At 46.7% G+C, this 20995-nt stretch overlaps 1 protein-coding gene across 1 annotated transcript; it reads left to right on the top strand.

The window, feature by feature from the left end:
- The first annotated feature begins 2831 nt into the window (after nucleotides 1-2831).
- Nucleotides 2832-4527, top strand: LOC122048733 (alpha carbonic anhydrase 7-like). Its single transcript, XM_042610264.1, has 7 exons — nucleotides 2832-2928; nucleotides 3000-3217; nucleotides 3308-3414; nucleotides 3484-3586; nucleotides 3781-3948; nucleotides 4314-4367; nucleotides 4435-4527. The coding sequence occupies exons 1-7, from the start codon at nucleotides 2832-2834 to the stop codon at nucleotides 4525-4527; spliced, it is 840 nt and encodes a 279-aa protein (XP_042466198.1).
- The last annotated feature ends 16468 nt before the right edge of the window (nucleotides 4528-20995 follow it).

The following is a 20995-nucleotide window of genomic DNA, read 5'->3' as shown; positions in this document are numbered from 1 at the left end:
ACCACATGCTATGTTATCTACAATATAAATTAATTGAACAACTACAAACAAATGTAGATAATTTAACCAAATGTGATTCTTTATTCAAAACAAATGTTTACAAAAGCTTAGGCTTTCAGTATACACTCCAACAATGGTGAGATTGAAAGCATGAGTAGAAAGGATGAAGAGAGAGAAAGTCTAATGAAAATGAAAGTATGATGGAAGAGAATAAAGAATGAGAGTATAATGAGAGAAAATGAGAAGAGAGAGCGTGTGATGAGAGAAAATGAGGAGAGAGTAAATATGATAAGAGAGAAAGTGTGATGAGATAATGAGAATAAAAAAAGTATGGTGGAAAAAGGCGAATACGCTCGCCACCAACGCCTCCGCCAACCCGTACCAGGGCTAACATGAAGTAGGTAAATAACGGGCGACTACTAGCATTTGAAATAGTGACTAGCACACATAAGAGTGGCATTTACCTTGGTTTTACCGAGATTTGAACCTCATATCTCATGGTGGCAACACCTCATGCGCTAGCCACTAGACTGTCCCGAGGGAACTTAGAATAAAGAAAGTATGATGAGAGAAAATAATGAGAGGGAAAGTAATTTGAAAGAAAAATTGAACAAATATATTAAGAATATTTTCGTCTAAAACTTAATTTTCATTTTTATTTACATCGGAGATGAGTTTCATCATTATCCAAATTTTTAGCTTTCATTCCAAAATTTTGATTTTATTTTCATCAACCAAACACAAAGTTTAAAATGAATCCAATTCTCCATTTTCATACCCATACTCATACCCATGCCTATGTATGTCTGAGTGGCTTCCAGGATCTCCTCAACGCTGGTCTAACCCTCCGATGAAGTACGTCAAGGCTTCTTCGTCATCCATACCAACAATCTTCAGTGAATGTGTGAGTTGAATCGTCCATTGACCACTGTGATACGGTGCATGATAGAGGTGTCGGATAGCGGACGTGGTCAGAAGTCAAGCCCATATGGCAGTCAGAGGTCAAGCTCACGAGGCGGTCAGAAGTCAAGCCCATGAGGCGATCAGAAGTCAAGCCTACGTGGTGGTCAAAAGTTCGCCCGACATGGTGGTTAAATGTCCAGATTACAGGACGGTCTAGGTCGGGCATAAGTGACATTCAGGGGTTAGGCCTATATGGCGAGTAAGAACTCGAAAGGTAAGACGTACATGTCAGGACTTACAGGATACATGTCAAAACTCACAGGGTAAGACAGGCAGAACAGGAGACACAGACCAAGATGTATAGGTCAGGATATACGAACCAGGATGTACAGATCATGATATACGGACCAGGACATACAGGTCAGGATAGATGGACTAAGGCTTACAGGTCATGACTTACAAGATACAGGAAGACATGCAGAACAGGATATATGGACCAGGACGTACAGGTCAGGACTCACAGGATAATACATGCAGAGCCAAACATACGGACCAGGACGTACAGTTCAGGGTAAGCGGACTAAAGTTTACCGGTCGGGATTTACAGGGCGAGACATGCAAAACAGGATACGTGGGCCAGGACGTACGATTCAGGACTTACAGGATAAAATACGGAGCAGGGTCGTGTGTACGGGACGAGACTTAAGGAACGACAAGCGAAGGCCTAGATTGGCAGGGCGGTAGGCGCAGGTCTAGATTTATCGGGATTGACCGAATGACAAATGCAGGTCTGGACGTACATATCTGGATTTACGGGACAACAAACACAAGCCAGGGAATGCGCCAGGGATGCAGGTCTATGCCTACAAGTCAAGATTTGCAGGTACGAGGACCCAGTCTAAGGTTAACTGACCGGGGCGAGCATACACTATACGACAATCAAGTTAGGGAATCATAATAACCCGTCAGAGAATAATCACTGCATGTCAGGGAACATGCTAACGGTCTAGGACTCATTGCCGACGACTGATCCCTCCTTAGACCTATAGGAAGATGCCATGTGTCATTCACCGCCAGACAAATCCTGACACCCGACATTCCCTGACACTCGTCAGACTCCAGAAGTACCCACTGCCATATAAAAAGGGAGGCTTTGTCTCTACGCAGGTACACTCACTCATCTTTTCATATTTCGTTCTTTATTTTTCGTCCTTTCGTTTCACTGTACTTCCGGGGAAAAAGTATTTGACTTAAGCATCGGAGGATCTGACCCGGGGACTTTTTCCCTGATTCTTGGTCTCTAACGACCTGGGTGTTTGTCTAAGTGTGCGCAGGAGACCCTCGCCTCATCGTCTCCGTCATCACCCCTCGTCACTCACCCGTAAGAACCTTTCCGGTAGGCGCCAAGTCAACAAAGCGTCTCCGCGACTTTTCGTCAACAGCGAGGACAACACGGTCAACCTCTGTCCGACTCAACTTCCGGACGGGATCAACCACCAATGACTAAGCCTTGACTATCTATGTTATTTGACTGAAACAGTAAGCATCCACATTAATTACAATATCTTCCCGTAATAGCATTCGTAATTATAGGAAATAATTAATTAAAATTTAATGTATAAAAAAAAAGGACAAAAAAAAGGGAATAAATGCGCATGTAATGGTTGTCTTTCCCAGCGCAAGAACAACGTCCAGCAGTTTTATATGTAAGTAAATATTCTTACTGCACTCGCTGTGCAAGCAAGAAATCTACACATCCCATAAAAAAATATATATAGAAATAAATCATGTGCAAAAAAGATAGTAATCTCGGATCCCTTGCTTAGCTTGCTACTTTTTTTGATTCACTTTCTCTCTTCATTCCCGCTGATCTGTACATATATTTATGCGTCTTCTTCTTCGTTCTTGTGCAAAAAAATCGGTCATCAATGGCGGATCACAACATCAGACTCACGACCCTCTCTGCTTTCCTTGTCCTGTTCGTCCTCCTCCTGCAATCTCACATCGCAATCTCTCAACCAGTCGGTACGTGAGCAAACTTCACTACTTAAAAATTTGAACTTGATGTGGATTTATGATCAAAATCTTGATTGCAGCTGACAACATGGAGTTCGGCTACCAGAAAGGGAGTGAGTTGGGGCCGGAGAACTGGGGGCGCGTCCACAAGGAGTGGGCGGCCTGCGGTCAAGGCCGGATGCAGTCGCCTGTGGACCTCTCTGACGATCGCGTCGAGGTTCTGCCCCTCCTGGGCTTCCTCCGCAGTTCCTACCGCCCTGTCACTACCGTGCTCAAAAACCGCGGCCACGACATCATGGTCAGTGATCCATGAAAAAAAAAAAATCGATTTTGGCCACGCCAAAAAGAGAAAGATGCGATTTTGATCCTGAATTTTTCAATCTGGCAGCTCCGGTTCGAAGGCAACGTTGGAGGTGTGCAGATCGACGGAATCGACTACGCTCTGAAGCAGCTGCACTGGCACTTGCCGACGGAGCACACCATCAACGGACGCAGGTGCGTCGATCCCCCTCCCTTCATCTCCAAACTCTTCGAATTCAACAAATCTGAGCAATCTTTTCGCAGGTTCGATATGGAGCTCCACATGGTTCATCAGAGCGCCGACAACCGCAATGCCGTCGTCGGCATTCTCTACACCCTCGGCCCCAGTGAACCCTTCCTTGCCAAGGTCCTTCATTCACATATATACGGTTTGGTTACGATGGGCGCTGAGTGCATGAAGGGCGTCTGGAATTGATCCGGGCACCCGACTGCACTCAGGCATCCATGTTAGGCGCCCACGGTGTGCTTAGCCTAACACCCAGGGGTCACTGAAAAACTATTAAAATATCTCTTAAATTTTAAGTAAATTTCTTGATGCAGATGGAGAAATACATCGATATGGTCAAAGACAGATACGAAGTAGAGGAAGCGGTGGGCATGGTGGATCCAAGCGAGATAGAGATAGGGAGCAATCAGTACTACAGATACACGGGCTCTTTAACCACACCCCCTTGCACTGAAGGTGTAGTTTGGACCATTATCAATGAGGTTAGTAAAAAAAAAAAAATTGATGAAGATTACTCAGATTTTCTATTAAAAATTAAAAATTTTTAAGTAGTAAAATTAATTTATTAAATTTAGATATCTATTTTTCACTATAAAATATATCAATTTCTATATAATTTATAATATCATTATTTTTTTTCTTTCTTATGTAATATCTATTTTTTATTATTTAATTTATTCCTTTTATTTTTTCTTTCTTCTAAATTAAATAATATTTTAATATTTAAAAAATAAAATTTTATATTTAGAGAACTGACGTATATCCTATTAGATTTTAATCTCTATCTATTTTAATTTTATATTTAAGGCTCTGAGTTTAATTAGTAAGGGTGGTTGTGATTTTGCAGGTTAGAACAGTATCAAGCGAACAATTAAGACTTCTGAGCGAAGCTGTTCGCGATGTAAGTAATACTTTTTTTTTTAATCATTATTGATAAAGTAATTAAGGATTATTAATTTCACTTGCAGGACGCGTCGATGAATGCAAGGCCAGTGCAGGCGATCAACGATAGGCGAATAGGTTTATTTCGTCCCGCAGAAACAATAAAATTGATGATTTGATGGGTGTATTTTTATTTTTGTTTTTTTTTCTTGTTTTTATTCGATGAATAAATAAGAATAAGTGGTGGAATTAATTCTCTATAGGTCGAAAATGAGAAGGAATACAATTGAATTGAGACCACGTGAATTGGAGTCAAGTGGTGGTGGAACCGTTCGTTTGAATACGATCCGACCCGCCTAAATGTTTGGCCGGATACGGGTCGGCCTGGATTAAAGCATTGGCATTTGAAAAAAATAAAAAAAATCTTTTCATTTTTTAAAAGGTTAATTATATTTTAAAATTAATCACGTCGATCGATGCAGAGAGTAAAATTCTAAAAAAAACAAAAAAAATTGGAAAAAATATCAAATTAACCCTTTATTCGGTTTATTCGGATGAGATGATTGAAAATTTATTAATGGAAGGAAGAGAAAGAGAAATATTTAGGTTACGTTTCATTTACGTATTTTTTTATTTTTATTTTATAAAAAAATACATATTTTTTTTAAAAATAAAAGATGACAATATAACATACATGTATTTATATTCTTCAGAAAATATGCTTCGGTAGGTGAAGGGAGAGGAACTAAATTGAGGAGGCGTTTGTTTCTTTTCTAGGAATAGAAATCGGAATGAGAATAATTATATTGTGGAATGGGAATGAGTATGAGCATGAATATCGCTGTTAAAAGTAATGTTTGGTTAGATGCATATTTTCTATCGGAATAGATCAAAATTTCATTTTTTACCTTTAAAGGAAAATAAGAGAAAAAAATTAGATGTGAGAGAAAAATGAATGTGAGAGAAAAATATGATGGAATGATGAGAGAGAAAGTATGATGAGAGAGAAAATATGATACGAGAGAAAGTGTAATGAGAAAGAATGAAGAGAGAGAAAATTTGATAAGAGAAAATGAGAAGTGTGATAGGAGAGAGCATGATGAGAGAAGATGAGAGAAAAAATATGATGGGAGAGGATGAAGAGAGAGAAAATGTAATGAGAAAAAATGAGGAGAGAGTGTGTGATGAGAGAAATTGAGGATAGAGAAAGTATGATGAAAGAGAAATTATGATGAGAGAGAAAGTGTGATGAGAAAAAAAGAAAATAGTGAGTGTGATGGGAGAGATTGAGAAGAGAGAAAGTGTGTTGAGGGAAAAAAAAGGAGGGAGTGTCGCAAAAGGTGGAACCGCCACCCTAGCGGCCCCCTGGCCCTGGCCCCACAAGATTCCAGAGGGAGTAAATCACGGTTAATGCTGGGCAGGATAGGTGACTGGGCGTCGAAGGGAAAAAAAAACGAAAGTGTGATGAGAAAAAAAAAGACAAGAGAGTGTGATGGGAGAGATTGAAGAGAGAGAAAGTATGATGAGAGAGAAAGTATGATGAGAAAAAAGAAGGAAGAGAGTGTAATGGAAAAGTTTAAGGAGAGAGAAAGTATGATGAGAGAGAAAGTATTTTTGGAATATGGATCTTATGAAGAGTTTTTTTTATTTACGGTCAATGTTGGAGTTTTTTTATTCAAAGGTTGAAAGTGATTCTCTTAAATGCAAAAAGAAGATGGATCTTATGAAGACAAAATTGTATAAGCTTTTTGACCAGTATTCTGATACTAACTAGACAAGTTCTTCACAACCACAATCTTCTACCACACATACACTTTCGCAAAGTGTTGTAGTTAAATGAAAGAACAAAAGAATCTTTGATGTAAGTACTCTAATATTTTTTTCTTGTATTCTCTATTTTTTTTGTCACTACTATTCCAATTAATATAGGAAATGATGACATATGAGAGCCAAACAATTACAAGTGTTGGAAAATCTCAATTGGATCTTCATTTGGAGGAGTCAAAACTTGAATTTGTATATTATCAAGATTTGGATATTTTGGTGCATTGGAAGAATCAAAAGCATCGGTATCCAACTCTTGCACTAATGGCATGTGATGTTTTAGCTATTCCTATAACTACTGTCGCATCATAATTAGCTTTTTCCATTGGTGCTCGTGTGCTTATCAAGTATAGAAGTTGCACCCTTTATGAAAAAGTGCAAGCTCTTATTTGCATTCGCAATGGGCTATGATCCTGTCCGAACCAGGAGTCAACGGACACTGGGCACGTGACGCTCCCTGCTGAATCCTCGAGCGCTCCGGCGAACCTGCAGCAAAACTGAGCCGGGAGGGGTGTCCCGGCGACGGCCCTCTGACGCTCAAGTCAGGCGAGGAATCAAGAATAGGTGGCCTCAAGATGAAGACTTTTTTCTTTTATTCATACCTCCGGTGAAGAAATGGAGGCCTTATATAGACCTCTCGAAGAAGCCTGGGCGCGCCAGTCAAAGCAACCACCTGCCTTTGACCATGCCCAGGTATGGGTCTGTCAGAAGGGCCATGCCCAGATATGGATCTGTCAGGAAGACGTCCATGAGGCCATACTGCTACTGTATCAACCTTCTCATGATGTGACGGCAAGATCCTCCATCGTGTGATATTGTGTACGGCCTAATCATCAGACATGCTTCTGCTGATATCCCATAACCCGAGCCGAGCGCATAGGCCGCTCGGCCACCTTTGTACCCTCGCCCCTATCCTGGCCGAACGGACCACCCGATTGGCCCTTCGGTCCCAGCCGAGTGGACTTCCGCTTGGCCCTTCGATCTTCTTGCCTTGGCGTCGGAAACCCAAGCCCATGGATGGGTTATCTCTAGCTCCGCTCGGACCATTACCCGCTTGGCCAGCCCTCCATCCGTCCTTAGGTTGGGACCCTTCAGAAGGTGGGCCCCCCATTCTTACCGCCGGATCACTTGCCTTCCCTTCAAGTCTAGTCGAAGGAGGAAGTGAGTCCGACTGACTGGACCATATGTGTCCGAGCGGGCGGTCGCCGTCTTTCTGTAGCTTATAATATCCATGGGGTCGTTCGGTCCTTCTGCCAAATTCAGCCGCTCGGCTCTTCGTTTTGGTTGTCTTGTCGCTCAACATGGGTGTTTGCTTGTCTAAATCTTCTCGGAAATCGTGCAATCTTTTTCATTAAGGCGAAGCGTGCGCAGTATGGGCGCATTAAATGCGCTCGATGACAGGGCGCCACGTGTCGACCATTGTGTGGCGGCGGCGTCACTTACGATGGGACGCCCCCGTTTGAAATGGACGGCTCGATGGCGTCCTCGTTTCTCGTGACCTAGATCGGACGGCGGAGGCTGACCCGCCTCGGCCGTATAAAGCCTCCGTCCCCTTTTTTGGCCGGTCACTTGCTCGCGCTTTGCCTTCTGCTTCTTCCTCTGCTGCGACCTCCGACGATCTAGTGTCTGTTTTTAGGCGGCGATCATCTCCTCGGTGATTCTTTCCACCCGTTTCCTTCCCAGTGAGTCTTCTTCCTTCACTTACTAGGTCTTCTCTGCTCATTTCACCCCTTTCGTTTCCCTTCGATTTCTTGCTATTCTTTCGCCTCTCCGAGATGGCAAGCTCCTCCGAACCCGCTGTTGGCGTTCAGGGCCCTTGGTACCTGACCATGGAGAGCCGATTTGATGAGGAGGGTGCTCGGCACCTGGTTAGGACGTATGGGATTCCCGATAACCATGAAATAGTTATAGCCGACCCGACTGACCGACCACATGACCCGCCGATCGGCACCATTTGTTTCTTTCTAGACCAATTCCAGGGCGGCCTTAGATTTCCTACCCATCCCTTTATTTTAGAGGTTTGTAACTATTTTCGCATCCCGCTCGGCCAACTTGTGCCGAATTCCTTTAGGCTGCTGAGCGGGGTGGTCGTCCTCTCCAAGCTGCACAGTATCCCCCTTGACCCCAAAATATTCCACTTCTTCTTCTACCCCAAACAATCCGAGCCGGGCACTTTTATTTTCCAAAGTAGAATAGGCTTTAAATTTTTTGATAATATGCCGACCTTCAACAAACACTGGAAGGAGTTCTTCTTCTATATCCGACTTCGAGCGGCCAAGATTCAACCAAATGGCGCATCAGCCGACTCAAATGAGCTTGGCAAGTTGCAATCCAAATTTATCTCCATGCGGCGAACGGTTGTCCGGTCACGATACAAGATCGACCATTCGCTCAAGGTGTTGTATATTTTCGGATTGTCTCCGTTCGGCAAATCTCCCTTCCGCATGAGTAAGGATTCTTTACTCTTAGTCTTTTGCCTAATTGATTTTAATTTCGTTTACTGCAGCTGAAGTCATGTGCTCCAAGGCCACCGATCATCCGAAGTTGAAGGCCGTGGAGATTGAGGCCGCCACAAAAGTAACTCCGAGCGGGTCTTATCCTTACGCCCTGCGGACGAGGAGAGGGGGGACACACCGAAAATGAAAGCTCCCCAATCCGCTTCAACGGAGGTTGAGGCGATCCGCTTCCTCCGCCCGCCGAGGCGCTCCCGTGTCGGGATCCCCATTGAGGTTCGGGCGGAACGTCGAAGAGACTCCACCGTCTCACGACCCAAGAGGCGGAACCACAGCGCCAATCGACGAATCTCGCCGGATCGCACGCCATCACGGATCGGGACCCTGCGGTTTCGCCCCACCGCACCCTCCCGGCTCTCCTCCCGACTTGTCGCCACGCCGGTTGGGCGAAACTTCCACCATAGGGGAGTCCTCGCATCAGGCGGCCGCGACTGAAGAAGCGCCGTCCGGCCATCCGACCATCAAGACCACCCTCCGATTCCCATCGGAGGAATATTTACTGTCCGCCGATCGGCCATCGAGCCCCGTTCACGAAATAACCTTGACGGGTCCGCTCGCCAAGCTTTTTGAGGACGCGAAGATTCAAGTGGCCCTCATGACGCCCAAGTAGCTCGGCGATAACAACATGCAGCAGGCCACTCAGGTACGTTCATTTTTCTTCCTGTACCATGCTACCGTTTGACTTATGATGTTATTATTCCCCTCACAGCGTTGGGCTGAGCAAATCGCCACTAGCCATCGGCTAGCCGAGCTGGAGGAGCTCCTGGAAAAGCTTCAAGTGTCGGGGGGGTCCGTCAGCTGATCGAGAGAAACAAGCCTTTGAGGCCGGACAAAAGAAGGCTGCCGACCTGGCTATGGAGGTGGCTCGGCTAGAGGGCCAAGTCAAGAAGCGCGAAGCGGATGCCAAACGCGCTACTGCCCGGAAGAAGCGAGCAGTAGCCGATCTGGACAAGATGAAAGTAGATGTTCGTGCGCTAGATCAGCGATCCAAGGATCTGGAGGCCCAGCTGAACGCCGAGCGAGAGGACCGTTCGGCAGAACACACAAAGGCTGCGATGGACTTGAAGGCCCTCCAAGATTCCTTAATCGCCTCCCGGGCGGTGCTCAAAAAATATAAAGAGGGAGAGCCGAGTCGCTTAGCAGCAGCGCGCCAGGAATACCTCCATTCGGAGAGGTTCGGCGTAAAATTCGGTGGCAGCGTCTCCTCTACTTTCGCCGAAGCGGTCAGGGTCGCCATGGCGTACTTGAAGAGGGGTGGCCACCTTCCTGAGGGAATGCATATTCCCGCCTCCGACCTGGCGGCCATGATCGATGATATCCCGGATGCCTTCTTTAATTTTGAAGACCCTGAGTGAGGCGAGTTAAGTGTTTTCTGTATTTCATCCGCTCGGCGGATGCAAAATTTTTGTACGTGCCGTTCGGCCTAATTTTTCCTCTAATGAAACGATGCCCATCTGCTTTTGTCTTCTTACTCATTATCCATAATATTCTTCTGTTTGCTTAACGTGTATGCTTAGAGTCAGTCATGCTCTTAAGCGTTCACCGTCACGCGTCCGATCGGCTTGGCCCATTGCATAAAGTCCGAGCGGGGAGGCCTACTCGCTCTGCACGTATCTTGCCCGCGTGAAGTTAACAAACGCCGAGTATCGAAGGACCAACCCCCAATCGGGCCTGAATGTTTTAATATTTGTAGTTTCCGCGGTTTCTTACTCTGATATTCGTTCGTCCGCTCGGGGTATTTATAGTCGCCGGACCGACTTGATTTTTAACGACGGTGCTCATCGGCGCGGCTCTCGATCTTTAACGACGGTGCTCGTCGGCGTGGATGTTTATAGCCGATCGGCGCGGCTCTCGATCTTTAACGATGGTGCTCGTCGGCGCGGATGTTTATAGCCGATCGGCGCGGCTCTCGATCTTTAACGACGGTGCTCGTCGGCGCGGATGTTTATAGCCGATCGGCGCGGCTCTCGATCTTTAACGACGGTGCTCGTCGGCGCGGATGTTTATAGCCGATCGGCGCGGCTCTCGATCTTTAACGACGGTGCTCGTCGGCGCGGATGTTTATAGCCGATCGGCGCGGCTCTCGATCTTTAACGACGGTGCTCGTCGGCGCGGATGTTTATAGCCGATCGGCGCGGCTCTCGATCTTTAACGACGGTGCTCGTCGGCGCGGCTCTCGATCTTTAACGACGGTGCTCGTCGGTTTTCCGCTCGGTTTTTATAGCCGGTCGGCGCGGCTCTACGGTTTAACGTCTGGGCTAGACGGCCTCCAAGGCTAACTCCTTACCAGGTCAAGCGACCTTGGCCTTCATAACTTTTCCCGTGCTCGAACAAATTTTACGCCCATCCGACCGGCACGGGTCATTTGCTTAAGAATCTATATGCATACGCCGTTCAGCGGAGAATGCTCCATGTGTTTTCATCTTTTTGCTCCCTAGCTGGGAGAACGTACTCCTGGCCGAACGACTCGGGGTCTGCTTCGTCGAGCATTTTGGCTAGGATAATATACCTCCGTCCGAATGGTACGGGGCAATTTACCTCCGTCCGAACGGTACGGGGCCTTCGTTATTTTGTTGGCGGTGCCTTATTTGTTCTTTTGATTTTTCGTTTCTGCATTTCAAGTATTCAGTCGAAAAAAGTACACAAGATGATTTACATAGGCACACCTTTCACCCTGCCCGGTAAGGCTGGAGGTGGTTCGCGCTCCACGGCCTATCTAGCTGGCGACCTTCCTCATCTTCCAAATAATACGCACCCGAGCGGAGCTTCTCGATGATTTTGAAGGGACCTGCCCACGGAGCTTCAAGCTTGCCGACGTCGCCGACCGGCTTGACTTTCTTCCAGACAAGGTCGCCGACCTGGAATGATCGGGGAATGACGCGCCGGTTATAGTTTTGCTTCATTCGTTGACGGTACGCCATCAGCCGAACGGATGCCTTTGCCCTCTCCTCTTCTACCAAATCCAGCTCCATGTTTCTCCTTTCGGCGTTGTCATCATCGTAGCTCTGGATCCGGGCTGACTCAACGCCGACTTCGACCGGAATGACGGCCTCACCGCCATATACCAAATGGAACGGTGTGACTCCTGTCCCTTCTTTTGGCGTCGTTCGGATGGCCCACAAGACGCTCGGCACTTCGTCCGGCCAACTTCCTCCCAAATGATCGAGCCGAGCGCGCAGAATACGGAGAATTTCCCGGTTGGCCACTTCAGCTTGACCGTTGCTTTGAGGATAGGCCACGGATGTGAAATGTTGCTCAATGCCGTAGCTCTTGCACCAATCCTCTAACATCTTCCCTGTGAACTGCCGCCCGTTGTTGGACACTAGTCGGCGAGGGATGCCGAACCGACAAATGATGTGTTGCCAGATGAATTTTTTAACCATTTGTTCAGTGATCTTTGCTAGCGGCTCGACCTCCACCCACTTGGAGAAGTAGTCTACCGCCACTAGTAAAAATTTCCTCTGCCCGGCCGCCATCGGAAATGGACCGACAATATCCATTCCCCATTGGTCGAACGGGCATGAAACGCTTGACGCCTTCATTTCTTCAGCCGGTCGGTGGGAGAAGTTGTGATACTTCTGGCATGAAAGGCAGGTAGATACTGTCCAAGCGGCATCTGTTTGTAAAGTTGGCCAAAAGTATCCGGCCAAGATGATCTTCTTGGCCAATGAGCGCCCGCCCGGATGACCCCCGCATGATCCTTGATGTACTTCCTGGAGGATGTAAGCTGAGTCCTCCGAGCTTACACATTTCAGCAACGGGCGCGAGAAAGCTTTCTTGTAAAGCTGATCTCCGATGAGCGTAAACCGACCGACTCTTCTTCTAAGGAGCCGGGCTGCATATTCATCGGAGGGTGTGGTGCCCGAACGGATAAATTCTATAATAGGTGTCCTCCAGTCGCTGGGAAACGTGAGGCCTTGCATCCGATCAACATGCGCCACCAGCAGTACTTTTTCAATTGATTGCTAAATGGCAACTGGTGTTATTGAACTCGCGAGTTTGGCTAACTCGTCTGCTGCCTGGTTCTCCGTTCGGGGGATCTTCTGTATAAGAAACTCTCGGAAAGTGGCTTTGAGTTTTTCAAAGGCCTCAACGTAGAGTTTAAGCCAAACACTGTTAATTTCAAAAGTGCCAGAAAGTTGTTGAGCGGCCAACTGCGAATCCGAATAGAGAGTCACCCGACCGGCACCCACATGCCGGGCTGCCTGCAATCCGGCTATGAGGGCCTCATACTCTGCTTCGTTGTTGGTTGCTTTGTAATCCAGTTGGACGGATAAGTGCATCTTCTCCTCTTGAGGTGAGAGCAGCACTATTCCAATCCCACTTCCGAGCCGAGTGGAGGACCCATCTACATATATTCTCCACATTGCTTCCGGCTCTGGCCTTTGCACTTCAGTCACAAAATCAGCCAAGGATTGCGCTTTGATCGCCGAGCGGGGTTGATATTGGATGTCAAATTCACTTAATTCTGTCGTCCACTTGATGAGCCGTCCGGACGCTTCTGGATTCAACAGTACTCTTCCGAGTGGACTGTTTGTCCGGACAATGATGGTGTGCGCCAAGAAATACGGTCGAAGGCGCCGAGCGGCTAGAACCAAAGCAAAGGCCAACTTCTCGAGCCCGGTGTAACGAGATTCAGCATCTTTTAAAATGTGGCTTAGAAAATACACCGGCTGCTCTTCACCGCTTGCCCTCACAAGTGCTGAGCCTACAGCATGCTCAGTCGATGACAAATAAATATAAAGTGACTCACCCCCGATCGGCTTGGCTAACACTGGCAGAGAATTAAGATATGTCTTCAATTCTTCGAACGCTTGGTCACATTCTTCATCCCACTGGAACTTAGTAGCCTTGCGCAGGATCTTGAAGAATGGAAGGCTCCGGTCGGCGGTTTTGGAGATGAATCTGGACAAAGCAGTTATCCGACCGGTCAACCTCTGCACTTCTCTTGTATTTCTTGGGGGTGGCATGTCCTGCAGAGCTTTCACTTTGCTGGGATTTGCTTCGATTCCCCGCTCGGTCACTATGTACCCCAAGAAACGCCCTCCTTTTGCTCCGAACAGGCACTTCTGGGGATTTAGCTTGACTCCATATTTGCGCAGCGTTCGGAAGGTTTCTTCCATATCCTTGACAAGATCGGTCGCTCGGACGGATTTGATAAGAATGTCGTCCACATAGACTTCCAGATTACGCCCGATCTGCTCCTTGAACACCTTGTTCATCAAGCGTTGATAGGTGGCCCCGGCATTCTTCAATCCGAACGGCGTCACATTATAGCAATATGTGCCTTCGACAACATTAAGCTTACTTTTCTTGATCTTCGGGCGAGCGACACTTGATGATATCCTTGATAGGCGTCCAACATGCAATTAATTCGCACCGGCCGTAGAGTCCACCAAATGATCTATCCGGGGCAGGAAGTCCTTGGGGCATGCTTTGTTTAAGTCCCAAAGTCGATGCAGACTCTCCACTTGCCGCCCGGCTTGAGACTAATACTACGTTAGCCACCCTGAACCGACTGCAGTATGTGGCCGGCCTCAAGTTTTTCTACTCGCCGGATGATGGCATTCTCGCCGCATCGAAATCCTTTTCCTCCGCTTCATCGGGTCGAGCGTCCGGCCGACATGCAACCATCTCGCGCCAGCTCGACGAAATTCCGCAACTCATGTGTCGACTGATGAAGACATCATGATTTCGCTGGAGGCATTGGATCAGCTTCTCCTCCTCCTCCGGATCGAGGCGATAAAAGTCGTGGCCTCCGATCGGGTCGGTGGATCTGAACCTCCTCCTTTTCATCATAAATTAAAGCAGGAGGTTTCTCGGTGATGGCATTTACCTCGATTCGAGGTGCCTTCCGAGCAGAGTTAGATTCTGCTCGGACCATCTCGATATAGCATCGCCGAGCTGCTAATTGATCTCCCCGTACTTCTCCCACTTTGTCTTCGACGGGGAACTTCATCTTCTGGTGGAAGGTTGAGACGACTGCTCGGAATTCGCTAAGCGCCGGTCGTCCCAAAATGACGTTGTAGGACGAAGGAGAGTCGACCACCACGAAGTTTATTGTCCTGGTCCTCCTGAGCGGCTCTTCTCCCAGTGAGGTAGCCAGCCGAATTTGTCCGACCGGCTGAACTTCGTTGCCAGTAAACCCGTAGAGCGGGGTCGTCATGGGCAGCAGCTCGGCTCGATCAATTTGCAGCTGATCGAATGCCTTCTTGAATATGATGTTGACCGAGCTCCCTGTGTCAACAAATATGCGGTGAATAGTGTAATTTGCTATTATCGCTTTAATGAGCGAGCGTCGTGGGGCACTTCAACTCCTCTAAGTCTCCGGGCGAAAGTGATTTCCGGTCCACTTGCCCGCTCTTGGCCACAGCCGACCGCGTGGATCTGCCGCCTTTCCTGCTCGGTTGGAGTCTCCTCCGGCCGGCCCACCAATAACGTTGATCTCGCCTCGAAAGTATTGCTTCTATTTTCCTCTTCCGCGGACGGGACCGCCTCTGACGCCGGCGATTCTCCGCCTTGAGATCGTGCCGATCAGGCCTCGATGTCGCCTTCTATGGGTCCGTCGGCTTCATGGGTCCTTTGCCTCCTGCCGATGGGGGAGACGCTCGACTTTCCTGGGAACGGATTGGCCATGAAGGGAAGACTTGACAATCCCTCGTGTTGTGCGTATCCGTTGGTGGAAAGGAGCAGAACATAGGGGTCCACCTCTTCTTTGCTTGAGCGGCAGCCACTTCTTGTACGTGCGACCGGGCGTGGGGGATCGGATTGCTTCGGTCCTGGCCGAGCGGCACAAGCTTCCCATCGAGCATTTGGCTCGGCCTAGGAGTTTCCTTTTCCCAAGGCTTGCGCTTCTTCCACGCTTATGTATTCGGTCCGATGTAGCATATGATCATAATCTCGGGCGGCTTTCGGATGCGACCGGAAGAAGTCCCCATCCACAAGGCCCTGCGTGAAGGCATTCATCATCGTCTCCGATGTGGCCATTGGGATATCCATCGCCACTTGGTTGAATCGCTGTAAGCTCGAGCGATTCTCTCGACTCTTGCTTGATGGCAAACAAGTTGACACTTGTCTTCCGATAACGCCGACTGCTAGTGAAGTGGTGGAGGAAGGCCGCTCGGAAGTCCTTGAAGCTAGTGATGGATCCGTCCGGACCTCCGAAACCACCGCTGAGCCGATCCCAGAGAGTTGTAAGGAAGACGGCACTTTACTCCATCTGATATTGATGGAGTGTAGCCGTGTTATCAAACTTACCTAGATGATCATCCGGTCCGTTGTTCCGTTGTACTCGCCGATCGTCGGAGGCACGTAGTGCTTGGGTAGAGGGTCTCGTAGAATAGCCTCCGAGAATTGGCGATTGATCCGCTCGGGAGATGAGTCCGCCCGGGGAGCTTTCCCTTTTCTATCATCCCGCCTTGGCATCTCGTCTGAAGAATATCCCCTATCTCTTCGAGCTGGTACGGCTTCAGGGTTGCGAAACAAGGCTCGATGGAATGCGACGGTGGCTGGAGGTGCTCGGCCGACCGACGCAGATGTTGCTTGTTGCTCAGCCCGCTCGGCTTGCCTTTTGTTCCAGTTGTTGGCGGCCCTTATCTCGACTCGAGCTTCGAGTTCTTCCGCCGAAAGCGCCACCTGTGTTGTCGCCCACCGCCCATTGTTTCCACGGATGCGGGAGCTGCCCCACGACGGCGCCACTTGATCCTGTCCGAACCAGAGTCAACGGACACGGGCACGTGGCGCCTCGCTGAATCCTCGAGCGCCCGGCGAACTCCAGCAGAAACCGAGCCGAGGGGTGTCCCGGCGACGGCCCTCCGACGCCAAGTCAGGCGAGGAATCAAGAATAGGTGGCCTCAAGATGAAGACTTTTTTTCATCCCTCCGGTGAAGAAATGGAGGCCTTATATAGACCTCTCGAAGAAGCCTGGGCGCACCAAAGCAACCACCGCCTTTGACCATGCCTGTATGGGTCTGTCAGAAGGGCCATGCCCAGATATGGATCTGTCAGGAAGACGTCCATGAGGCCATACTGCTACTGTATCAACCTTCCCATGATGTGACGGCAAGATCCTCCATCGTGTGATATTGTGTACGGCCTAATCATCAGACATACTTCTGCTGATATCCCATAACCCGAGCCGAGCGCATAGCCGCTCGACCACCTTTGTACCCTCACCCCTATCCTGGCCGAACGGACCACCCGATCGGCCCTTCGGTCCCAGCCGAGCGGACTTCCGCTCGGCCCTTCGATCTTCCTGCCTTGGCGTCGGAAACCCAAGCCCATGGATGGGTTATCTCTAGCTCCGCTCGGACCATTACCCGCTTGACCAGCCCTCCATCCGTCCTTAGGTTGGGACCCTTCAGAAGGTGGGCCCCCCATTCTTACCGCCGGATCAAGCTACATGGTTATGCTATTGGTAATTTTGTTTATTTTAGTTATGTTCTTGACTTAGTTGATATATTAGTTTATTGTTATTTTATTTTTTTTTAATGAAGACAATGCAAGTATTAAAATATCATTATCTATGCAAGAATCAAATACTCTAGAAGAGGATATCGATGAAGAAAAAGGAGATAAAGGAGAAGATTTTGATCGGGATGATGTTATTGATGAAATTTAAAAAATATTATATTATTTGTTTAGGTTCCTTCATTCAGAGAGTATTAGAGATATTGAACTTTCCATTTCAATTTTATTTTATGTTTTTAACTACTACGTAGTGACTAGTGTCATAGCGTGTTTGGTACTTTGGTTATTGCTATGTAATCTCTTAGGTCATAACTTTTAATTTTATGTGTTAGTATTATGGTGTGTTTGGTACTTTGGTTATTGCTATGTAATCTCTTAAATCTTAACTTTTAATTATTATGTGTTATAGTCTAAGTCTTGTAGTCATTGAAGAGTGAAGAATATGGGTTATGAATATGGAGTCTTCTTTGGAAATTTGGAATTTGGAAACATGTGATTTGGTGTTTTTCATGTTGATCGATGTTTTTTCATCTTTATCTTGATCGGTGGTTAGTACTTAGTATCAATCTAGTCCTTTTTGTAATTCAATTTTCTAAATAAACTAAAAATAGAATGAAACTTCAATAAGAAGTAAAATTAGCAAAGTTACTAACAATGTGTGGTGGGTGCTCACTGCTTAGACCACAGACCAAAGAGTTACCAGGTTAGGAGATTGCACTAAGTTCAAGGTAAATATGAATATCCCTCAATGCTGCTGTGTTGCAAGCGAACTTCGACCGTGATAGACTTGCTCCCAGAGTCCCAAGGGTCCCTTACAACCAGCAGATTGCTGACTGCTGTAAGGAAGGAGTGGCTGCATCCTACGGCCAGGATCTTGCCGTCGCAATCAAACTCAGTAAGCTTATCTGTTAGGAGTGATCATTTTTCATTGATCGGTTGTTTTTATTTTTTTTATAGGCCCACAGGTTGATCCGCCTAACCCATAACCCGCCTTGAGTTAGGTCGGATTGGAGATTTTATAGTCTGTCGGGATGGTGGGTCGGCTCGCCCCGCCAGATGTTGGGTTTTTGGTGAGTTGACCCATCCTACCGTGGGTTGGCCCGTTTGACAACTCTATTAGTAAGCTCATCCCAGGGATTTAAGTTTGGTTAGGTACAAGTCAGCTACAATGACACCTATCTCAGCTCCTGATCCTAACCCCAATCCGGCCTCAGTCACCGACAGTACTCTCCAGGTCTCAGTCTCATATTATGCACCATCTACCTATTTCGGGCCCAGTTGTCGACACCCCTCGAGTCTCAGTCTTAGATCCCAGCACTATCTACCTAGCTTGGCCCAATCAATGATACCCTCCAGGTCTCAGTCTCAGATGGATCAACCTAGTCACCGGCATTCGCTAATTCTTAGTCTCAAATGGCTCAACCCAGTCACTAACATCTTCTAGGTCTCAATGTCAAATCCCAACACCACCTATGTTTTGGCCTTAGTAGTCGACATCTACTCCGGGTTAGTCTAAGATCCTAGCACCACCTATGCGTCGGCCTTAGTCGTTGACTTCATTTACTTTAATTTCAAGGCCACTCAACACCAACCTCAATGCCTTATTCTCTCATTCTTAGATCAGGCACACACTCTACGTGGCCTATGGCATGTGAGTAGGGAGGTCATGCAACCGTCCCATTATTGAGAATTATTTCTCTGCAAATACTCCAGAACAGTGTTCCTAGATGAATGGAGAAGCGATTATAGGGTTATCAAATTTGGTCTTCTAGATGCTTCTCTCCAAACACGTGACGCTTAGTAAATAACAAGTCAACTAATGGTTGTCGGATTTGATCCATTTGGTTGGCTCATAAAAGGAAGATGGAGGAGCATGCTTGGCAATAGCTAACATGAAAAATGCTCTTTTAACAGTTATATAAACACTTATGAAGGTAATGGAAAGGTATCCAAACTTTTCTATGACCCCACTGGGTTATTTTCTCCTTCTCCATCTTCTTTCTTTTTCTTGCGTATCATCTCAAGTAAATTCTAACTTGAGTGTTGAAGTGCTTATCAGGATCTCTCCGACACTAGTGTAACCCTATGTTGAAGTGCGTTTCAAGACTTCTTCATCATTTGCACCAACAAGCATTGGTGAATGTGTGAGTTAAATCATTCGTTGATCGGTGACCATGACTTGACTATCCACGTTATTTGATCGAAACAGCAACCGTCCACATTAATTATAGTATCTTTCCATAAGATAATTTATAATTATAGCATTGTGTGTGATAGTTTGTTTGGAGGCTTAGAAGGGAAATGATTAATTAAAATTGAATATATTATAAAGAAAATAAAAAAGGAGAGAAAAAAAAAACGAATAAATGCGCATGTTGTCTTTCCTAGTGCAAGAACAACTCATCCAGCAGTTTTATATGTAAGTATATATTCTTACCCTCGCTGTGCAATCAAGAAATCTCACTGGGCGAGTGTATTCTCTTTTTACCATCAAAAAATCTAATGCATCCCATAAAAATATATATAAAAAAAAATCATGTGTGATAAAGTGATGAAGATGACCCCTAAAATGGATTAAAGCAATAAAGACGGGCTGATATGAAGGTCAAAGTCAGATGGTCAGAATCACAGGATCAGGTGGATTACAAGACCGTAGAGTGCAGATTAGGCAAAGTTAGCTGAGTGGACTAGCAAAGTCGGTCGGACGTGAAAGGCCGACTGGGCCATCGGAACAGGTCGGACGTAAAAGGTCGACCGAACCATTTGGACGACAACCCTTCACAACCTGCAGTTGAGTTTATGAGCCGAACGCTAAGTTACCCGGACCACCTTCTTGGCCAATCAGACCTCATATCCGATCAAATGCAATACTTCTCTCCGACAACAGTAAGGTCGAGTGAAGAACCAACGATAACTCCATACAATATGGTCGAACTGACGACGTCTTGGTCGAGCGGAATTCGATTGGCCTATAGCGGGACGCACATATATTTCTTGTCGTGCTCTTTTGGAAGTTTGTGCCGCCGACAGCAGAGAATGTCTAGCAAGCAAATAGTACTTTAGAAGCTTTTAGTTTGTCACATCAGAGATTTGCGTGCTCACTTAAGAAAATGTGTCAAGGACATTTTTTGACCTATCTTTTATTATAACGTTTTGGAAAACGTACATATATTTTAAGATACGTGCACAGACATTTCAATGATAATATAAAAGGAGAGATCTATTTACAAGCGAAGATATGCGATACTTGTTATTCTACACGCTCTAGGCCACTGTTCATTTCTACTATTTTTCTCCACAGAGCCGATGATTGACTTGAGCGTCGGAGGACCAACGTCGGAAACCCTTTTCTGACTTGGCACTAACGCTCCTGATTTTATAAGATAGTGAGGAGTCTTCATCCAGTCAACCGTAAAACCACGTTTCAAGTCAACCACTTCTTCATTCTCGGACATGATCAATGTGCAAAAAGAAAGATAGTAATCTCCCTGCTTGCTACTTTTTTTTGTTCACTAGCTCTCTTCATTCCCGCTGATCTGTACATATGTATGCGTCTTCTTCTTTTTCATTCAGGAGCTAAAATATCAGTCATCAATGGTGGATCACAACATCAGACTCACGAGCCTCTCTGCTTTCCTTGTCCTATTCGTCCTCCTCCTGCAATCTCACATCGCAAGCTCTCAAGAAGTCGTTACGTGAGCAAGCTTAATTCACGCTTAAAAAATTTGAACTTGATGTGGATTTATAATCAAAACCTTGATTGCAGATGACAAGATGGAGTTCAGCTATCAGAAAGGGAGAGAGGTGGGGCCGGAGCACTGGGGGTGGACGGCCTGCGGCA

Source organism: Zingiber officinale, chromosome 2B (genome assembly GCF_018446385.1).
Source record: "Zingiber officinale cultivar Zhangliang chromosome 2B, Zo_v1.1, whole genome shotgun sequence".
In the NCBI taxonomy this organism is placed as follows: Eukaryota; Viridiplantae; Streptophyta; class Magnoliopsida; order Zingiberales; family Zingiberaceae; genus Zingiber; species Zingiber officinale.
The sequence above is the reverse complement of the archived record's forward strand: the minus strand, read 5'-3'. Positions and strand labels throughout refer to the sequence as shown.

Coding starts and splice junctions, on each gene's coding strand:
- LOC122048733 (XM_042610264.1), top strand. CDS start 2,832: ATGGCGGATCACAACATCAGACTCACGACCCTCTCTGCTTTCCTTGTC. Junction 3,587..3,780: donor GTGAACCCTTCCTTGCCAAG/GTCCTTCATTCA, acceptor TTCTTGATGCAG/ATGGAGAAATACATCGATAT. Junction 3,949..4,313: donor TTTGGACCATTATCAATGAG/GTTAGTAAAAAA, acceptor GTGATTTTGCAG/GTTAGAACAGTATCAAGCGA.